This window comes from Brassica oleracea, chromosome C8, assembly GCF_000695525.1.
Source record: "Brassica oleracea var. oleracea cultivar TO1000 chromosome C8, BOL, whole genome shotgun sequence".
NCBI classification, from domain to species: Eukaryota; Viridiplantae; Streptophyta; class Magnoliopsida; order Brassicales; family Brassicaceae; genus Brassica; species Brassica oleracea.
In genome coordinates this window covers 2,062,017-2,070,413 of record NC_027755.1, presented here as the reverse complement: position 1 = coordinate 2,070,413, position 8,397 = coordinate 2,062,017, and the positions used below count along the sequence as shown (strand labels likewise).

Genomic DNA, 8,397 nt, shown 5'->3' with positions numbered 1-8,397 from the left:
ATTGCATTGACTATGGTTTCTGGGAAGAAAAAGATCTTGCTCCTGAAAAAAGACCGTGACAACCCTGTTGTAAGATTTTAGTTTGTGCAGAACAAAAAACCTTGATTTATTTTCTATTTAGTATAGTGATAGTTGTTGACAATCATTAGTTATTTGCCAATATGTTTTTTATGCGGCATTTCAGAACTCTCCATTCCAAGCGGAACAGCATATGTAAGCTAATTTTTTTGGAAGCTCCTCGACTTCAAGACATAATCAGAAGATAGATGTTGGTGGGAGCTTAATCAAGGGAATACTTCAGAGAAGTGAGACGGCCTAGCCAGACTTCATCTATTGTACAGCCTGAGATAAGAGTGGAACCCACAAAACACGAGAGAAGAAAAAACAAAACACGAAATTAACATATTCAGATCTTCTCTCTTGCATGTCTAACATCTGACACCGACGAAACTCAACACCCACGGTAGACGAAGCTGATGCAAGTAAACCTCTCATCAATCATGCTTAAAATCAATCTACGCTTTTCAATCTCACAAACTAAGAAACAATTTTACCTACATGAATCGGGAAATTAGTGCCTACATTCCCGACATAGAGAAAAAAAAGAGTTGAAGTCCTAACAGTTTTTTCAGTATTAGACTAAACCACAGATTCAAGGCCCAGTTATTTTGAAACCCTAACATTTTAAATCCAAATTTATTATCTTTTTCCATGCACTATTTGATTTATATACAAACAACTAACTAAGTAAACACTAACAAGTTCCATCACCCTCAACTTTGAACATATAAGATATAAAAATATCAACATATGACTTCGTCATTCATTCTTATATCAAACTCATCAACCTATGTAATATCCAAAGTCTCATCAATCACATTATAGACAAAAAACAATAAAATCCCATAAACAAAACTATATAATACACCTATAATGTAGTTAAACTATGCACCTAGTTACTTCAATGTTTCAGCCGGAAGAAAATATAATAAATAATTATTTGAGATAAACGCTTTCCGCATTAAAACGAAGACATGGTTTATTGATGGTTCGATTGTTGAAGCACCATAGAATGCAACTAAATTTATGAATATTTTATTTAGTAAAAGTAACAATATTTTATTTATTTTAAATGAAAATCCATTCTGTAATTTTTTTAAAAATAATTAAAATGAACGTTAAATACGATTTTTTTCTTTCTTAATTGTAGTAGTAAAATATTTGTTTGAAAAGAAATTTTGATTTATGTATTTGTTATGTAAAATTCAGAAAATTATTTTTTAATTAAAATATTATCGATTTTAAGTGACTGAAATCATTATATATATAGAATAATGTATTTCTAACGTTGAAAATAGGATTATGGTTATTGGCTCAGTAAAAAACCCCAATGGTATTAAACAAAGTGGGACTCGGGAGGCACCAGCCCGTGATCTCCTCCGCTCTAAGAGTGTCCAAACCGCAAGCCTTCGCTCAAGTCCGAACACCCAACTCCCGACTTGGAATGGGCAGGTCAGTAAATAGCAAACACGAACCCGGCCCAAAAAGATCAGTCCAACGTCCTGTCACCTTGTTGTCTCCACTTGGATCACAAGCCGGCGTTTCCAAGCTGGACGTGCCGTACCTGCGAGCTAAACTTAATATACAACAAGTAGAAGTTTGTTTTCTCCGATGTGGGATTCTACTGGCTAAAATTAAAACATTTCCCTCTCTACAACGGCGTTTCTGCCATCTTCAGTTATAGTCTGAATCTAGCTTTGATTTCTTTGTTTTGCGCTTCATTCAATCCTTTGTCTTTTTTGAACAAACAATCCTTCGTTTTCTGAATCGTTTGATATTCTTATTCATCTCTGTTATAATCAAATATATAACTGTGGGCAGGCTCCGAGCTTTCTGATGTTGAGTGTCATGTTCTGTGTATATATCACTTACCAATAGTTTTGTGTCATATTAAGTGAATGAGCAACCAAGTTTTAACTCCTATAATATATATCTGACAGTCAATCTTTACTGAAGATGGGCAGTACGCAAGATTGAGTTTTGTACAACTTAATCAGTTGACTGGAAGAAAAACCGGAGGGAATTAGTTTATCCCTTTACATCCTCTGTGTGGGCTAAGGGATGACCCATGTTGCAAAATTATTGCGTGGAAGACCTTCTTTAAGTTGGTAACTCATCATATCTTGCTTGAGAGTTTGCTTTAATTTGTTGCAGTAGATACTCTAGAGTTTTCTTAAGTCCTCAACAAACATAGTTCAGGTTTTCAACTTAAGCCTCATGTCCTCTTAACTCGTTGTTAATTTCTTGTAGTTGATCAGTCTCCTTATACATTCACTGTACCAGAAACGAAAAGTTTTTTTTTGTGTGTGTGTATATCTATTGAATATCTCTTCTGTCTATTGATTTTGGCCCTCTTAATGCAGAAATTCTCGCTTGCTCTCTGTGCTCGTCCTATCAGCAGATGTTGTTTTTCGTTAAAGCTAGACTTTAAATTACTCACTAACTGAAAACTGGTCTTGTTAATTTTAGCTTGGAACTTTAGTTTCTCAGTTTTTTAAAGGACGAAGCACTGTAGATAGTAGAATTTTAACTGCAACTTGATAGAGGAACCGTGCGATTGTTGAAATTATTTCTTATTTTCAATGAAAGTTGTAGTTTGATACTTTTCATTTGGTTTTGTCTTGTCTTGCTGCAGATAAATTGAAGTGCTGCCAGAGGTTCGATTTACAGATAAACAACGGTTTAAACAAGACAGAGTGGTCAAGGAATTGCTTCTGCGCGATGATGGATGCAATGTTGAACGTTGATGGATGGATATCTGAACAGATGGGTGGTCTCATGTTGGAGCTTTTTATAATTCTTAAAGTATTAGTTATTACTTGTATATTAATTAAATTTACTAATATTAAAAAAAGTTTTGCATGGTTTACTATTTGTGTTCTAATTGTTAGTGTATGTATTTATCCGAATAACGTTGAAGGAATTTTCAAATCAATTTTTTTTTATTTGCCCGATTTAGCACTTGGATCATCAACTGTCATGAGTTGATGTCAACCCTAAAAATTCGGTCGAATCAGAACCGTTGGATCTAACTTTGAGGATGTAACTGGGTCCCACGTTCGCACCACTTCTCTTTCAGACCTTAAACCCTCCGAATCTACACAACACTCTCTCTTCTCTTCTCTTCTCTCTCTCTCTCTCTCTCTCTCTCCGCCTCCATTATCTTCTAAAGATCAAATCTAATCCTCTCTCTCTCTCTCTCTCTCTCTCCCCTAGCTTCCACCATTAACAGAGAAGCTCCACAACAAGCTTTTCTCCATTACACCGAGAGAGAGAGGTTTTGAATTCCAGCAGAGGTGGTGAGTGAGTACTCCAGATCGGATCGGATTCTTCAAAGATGCAGACGACAAACAACGGTCCAGATTCGTCATCAGCCGGAACAACGCCGCCACCGTTGCAGCAACCGACTCCTCCTCCGCCGCAACAGCACTGGCAAAACCAGCAACAATGGATGGCGGCGATGCAGTACCCAATGGCGGTGATGCAGCAGCAGCATATGATGATGTATCCTCACCAATACGAACCGTACACCCAAGGTCACTATCAGCATCCTCCTCAGTTTCACTACGTTCCTTATCACCAGCAGCAGCAGCGTGGTGGATCTGGTGGAGATGATGTGAAGACTCTCTGGGTTGGTGATCTTCTTCATTGGATGGACGAGACTTATCTCCACACATGTTTCTCTCACACCAACGAGGTTATTACCATTCTTCATGAATTTTTTTTTTTGGTTCGGACAACGAAAGTGATAGATGTAACATCCGTTTACAGATCTTGAGATTTTGGAGATAAGTCAATTTAGTAATGATTTTGATTTAAAAAAAATTAAAACCACTTTGTAGACCTATGTTTATGTAAATTATTTCCTGAAATTTGGGATTTATACGCCAATGTTTCACTTGACTATGTCCAAATCAGGCCATGCGTTCCTTGTCATGAACTCAATGTAAAATTTAGAAACTTTTTTGTATGCTTTAGATGTAAATAAGTGACCATTGTGTGATTGCGTAGAAGCCAAAAGGTTGACATTTATGGTAATTGGACAAGTACGTTGACTTTAAAAAGAACAACATTTAAAGTTCATTTTCGTAGGGCAATAAAAGTACATTTGCCACCTTTTAACATGTCACGAGACCGTTTCTCAATTGGTCGTCCTTTTCATTAATCAGACCCTTGGTTTTAAATAGCCATCGCTTTGGTCGCCATGGCGCGAGGCGAGGTGTAGCGGTGACCTCGTCGCTTCATCACCTCAAAGCCAAGCGAGGTACACATAGCGATCGCTATTGAACGCTTTAGTAGTACTCCCTCCGTTCCTAAAAGATCTATATTTTAGAAAAAAAATTTGTTTCAAAAAGATACATATTTTATATTTCCAATGTAATTTTTGTCAACTGAGAAATTGTGAAGTCCAAGAACATTAATTGCATTTTTTTAAGATTTTATTGGTTTAAAAATATAGGAAATATAAAATTACAAAAAACTATGCATTTATAGCTAAGTTTTGATATGTTTTATTAAAAAGTATGAAAATTCTAAAACATAGATCTTTTAGGAACTGAGGGAATATAAATTTTAATATGTTTTATTAAAAAGTGTAAAAATTCTAAAACATAGATCTTTTAGGAACGGAGGAAGTAGTTCCTAAGGCGCCTATAGCGAAGCTTCATTGATTTTAGACAAACCAACTTGGTTTGTACAGATTTAGGTTATTAAACTGAGGCCATGTTAACATGAAGCTTTGCCGTCTAATACTCCCTCTGTTTTATTATAAGTGTCGTTTTAGGTTTCAGCACACGGATTAAGAAAACAATTAATTTTGTACATTTCCTATAAAAAAACACTATTACCTATACACTTAACCATATTTTGACCAATAGAAAAATAAATTTTGCATAAAATTAATAAATTTTGCATTGAAAATCGAAAACGACACTTATTTTGTAACGAAAAAAATTCTCTAAAACGACACTTAATATGAAACAGAGGGAGTATAATCTATCAACAAACCCTAACTCAGTCTACTATATGATGATTCCCTAAAGTTTTCATCAGCTCTTTCTTTGATATTATTCTTCTCTATTCACGGCCTTACAAATCTTCTTCCTAGCTCTTTTCTTTCTCGGTTAGTTATCAGTTCTCATATACTATTTTCTCCTATCAAGCAAACCTCTATCCTCCTCTCGCATCATTCTTCCCTAGTCTCATATTCTTTTCTACTTTGAACTTCTACTATGTATGAGACCGGAGGATCATCCAACAAACTCAATGAATTTGTTGTTTTAATTTATCCTTTACTGTGCTTTTGTTATTGCCATGTCATAACATGTAGTTATAAATAAAAAAACACCGTTTTAAATGTGTTGCACATGGCGATCGACTTGCCTCGCCATGGCGCTTGGCGAGAGTCGAGCCCCTAATCGCGTTGGTTCGCCACACGCAATTTAAAACCCAGATCAGACCAGTGTTCTGTTTAGCTATTAAAGTTGTTTTTTTCCTTTCCTTTTTTAACTTATGGTTTCTTGTTTTGTTATTAATGCAGGTTTCTTCTGTTAAAGTGATAAGAAACAAGCAAACTAATCAGTCAGAAGGGTACGGTTTTGTGGAGTTTCTTTCACGCTCAGCAGCTGAGGAAGTCCTTCAGAGCTACAGCGGTGTAACCATGCCCAACGCAGACCAGCCCTTCCGTCTAAACTGGGCGTCTTTCAGCACTGGTGAAAAAAGAGCCTCTGAAAACGGTGGTCCTGACCTGTCGATATTCGTGGGAGACTTGGCTCCAGACGTGACTGATGCTCTACTGCTCGAGACTTTTGCTGGGTATCAATCTGTCAAAGGTGCAAAGGTTGTGATCGATTCCAACACTGGGCGTTCCAAAGGTTACGGCTTTGTCAGGTTTGGTGATGAGGGCGAGCGGTCAAGGGCGTTGACTGAGATGAATGGTGCTTTCTGCTCAAGCAGGCAGATGCGTGTTGGTATTGCAACTCCTAAAAGGGCTGCTACGTACGGCCAACAAAATGGTTCACAAGGTAAGTGATGGTTTCATCTTTATGACTAAAATGTTTTCTCTCTGTTTTGTGTTTTTTTTTGTGTTTTTTTCTACAACTTTTAGTTATTTGTATTAAGCATTTACTTGAGTAGTAAGTTGTCTTAATGTTTTTAACTTAGCATTTGAAGTGAAATGTATTTTTTTTTTAATTAGCTCTGACATTAGCTGGTGGACATGGAGGGAATGGTTCAGTGTCTGATGGAGATTCAAATAACTCAACAGTGAGTTCTCTTAGCTGATGCCTCTGCTAACAACAATACACACCTCACTGCTCATTGTCCTTTTTATCACATTGCAGATATTTGTTGGTGGCATTGATGCTGATGTTACTGAAGAAGACCTCATGCAGCCTTTCTCTCAGTTTGGGGAGGTTGTTTCGGTGAAGATCCCTGTAGGAAAAGGATGCGGTTTTGTCCAATTTGGTAACAGGTACGAACATGAACTGCGCTTGTCAGCTTGCTCATCTGGTAGCGTGGGACTTTGCAAAGTGATGTGCCACTGGTTTTGACAGGAAGAGTGCTGAAGAAGCCATTGAGAATTTGAATGGGACAGTCATCGGGAAAAACACTGTCCGGCTTTCTTGGGGACGAAGCCCAAACAGACAGGTACATGAAAGCTTAAGTTGGATTAGTGTGTTTTGTCTTAATGGAGCCTTACATGCAGTTTTATTAGTATGGTCTATGTCAAAACTTAGTTTTAGATTACATTGGTGTCTTTGTTTCTCTTGTCTCCATGTGGTGGATAAAGTTGTAGAAATCCTTGAAGCCAAAGTCAATGGCTGACAATGGATAGTAGGTGTATTGCGGGCCATAATGATGTAGCGGAACTAACACATTCCTGTGTTATTTGTTAAATATTTTGATTGACAAATCAAATGCATGCCTCCTTGGCCCACTTGTCATCTCCCTGAACTTTATCTAATCTCTGAAACAGTTGTTGATCGTCCTGTGTTTTTAGGACTTTACAGCTATCCAGATATATAATGAAGCTAGTAGAAAGCCACGTCATTATACTCTCTTATATAATATTGTTGTTGTCTTAGTTTCGTGTCTTAAGTTGTTGTAATCAATGAACTAGTTAACTTAATCTCTAAAATGAATGTCCAATACTTATCAACCCTTTCTGGGAATTTGCATCCATTACTGATTTTCAGCTTTGGTAATCTCTTAAAATGACAGTGGAGAGGTGAAGCGGGCCTCCAATGGAACGGAGGATACTCAAGAGGTCAAGGTTACAGCAACGGATGTGCTAATCAAGACTCAAACATGTATGCTACTGCAGCGGCTGCTGTCCCTGGAGCTTCTTGAAAGTGTTGGTTGTGTCTCTATCATCAAAAGACCCTCGTGAGTCCTGGACTTAAGGGCATTGGTTTCTAAAACAATCCATTGGAATGTCAGAGGGATCCGATGATTAGTTGTTGGTTCAGGCCTTCAGGGGTTAGCTCGCAACAACAAAACTAAAAACTTCTAAACTCCAAAGAGGGTTTAGTATCCTGGATTTGAATTTTGCTTATTTTGCTGTCTCAGTCTCTGCCAACATTTTATTAAACTTGAATTTCATTCTCAGTTTCTTTAAGTTTTATTCGTCATGTTGCATTTCTTTGATAGTTTTTTTTTTAAGAACTTTATACTAGAGAGTTAATAGGTTTGTGTACAACAAAGAGAAATTGATTCATTTGGAACAACAGTTAAAACTAAAAGAAGACAAAAGACCAATCCTCAGAAAAAAGATTCACAAGAGTTTTTGAATAACACTGCAAGAAAACATCGTAATTCTGACGGACATTCTGACGGAAAATGAGATCCTTGGAATATTCCGACGAATTTCGGAGAAAATTCCGAGAAAACCCAAAATTTGGGTTTCCTCGGAATTTCCTCGGAATATACCGATGAAATACCGAGGAAATCATATTCCTCGGAAAACACCGACGAATATCCGAGGATATATTATAGCCGTTAGAGAGCCGTTGGAGGATTTTAAAAATTCCAAGGAAATTCCGAGGAAAGAGCCGTTGCCGTCGGGATTCCGTCGGAATTTCCTCGGTACTGTCGGCAGCATTTCATCTATAAATACCCGCACCCCCAACCTCTTCATTCACTTCATTTCTTCATCCTCTCACATGCTATATTTACACACGAATTTGATTGAAAAAAGCATGTCTTCTTCAAATTATTATCGTTCTTGGATTGATCGACCTCATTTGGATCTGAACACGAGATTGCTTACGGAAGAATACCAACGAGGTATAACCGAATTCATGGGGTTAGTTCAACGACAACCGGAAGCAGAAACGG

At 37.3% G+C, this 8,397-nt stretch overlaps 1 protein-coding gene across 1 annotated transcript; it reads left to right on the top strand.

The window, feature by feature from the left end:
- The first annotated feature begins 3,191 nt into the window (after positions 1-3,191).
- On the top strand, positions 3,192-7,684 carry LOC106308247 (polyadenylate-binding protein RBP47A-like). The gene is made up of 6 exons (XM_013745391.1): positions 3,192-3,757; positions 5,600-6,083; positions 6,257-6,324; positions 6,402-6,532; positions 6,615-6,708; positions 7,282-7,684. Exons 1-6 carry the CDS (start codon positions 3,398-3,400, stop codon positions 7,408-7,410), a joined length of 1,266 nt encoding a protein of 421 aa, XP_013600845.1. The 5' UTR covers positions 3,192-3,397; the 3' UTR covers positions 7,411-7,684.
- The last annotated feature ends 713 nt before the right edge of the window (positions 7,685-8,397 follow it).

Coding starts and splice junctions, on each gene's coding strand:
- LOC106308247 (XM_013745391.1), top strand. CDS start 3,398: ATGCAGACGACAAACAACGGTCCAGATTCGTCATCAGCCGGAACAACG. Junction 3,758..5,599: donor GTTTCTCTCACACCAACGAG/GTTATTACCATT, acceptor TTATTAATGCAG/GTTTCTTCTGTTAAAGTGAT. Junction 6,325..6,401: donor GAGATTCAAATAACTCAACA/GTGAGTTCTCTT, acceptor ATCACATTGCAG/ATATTTGTTGGTGGCATTGA.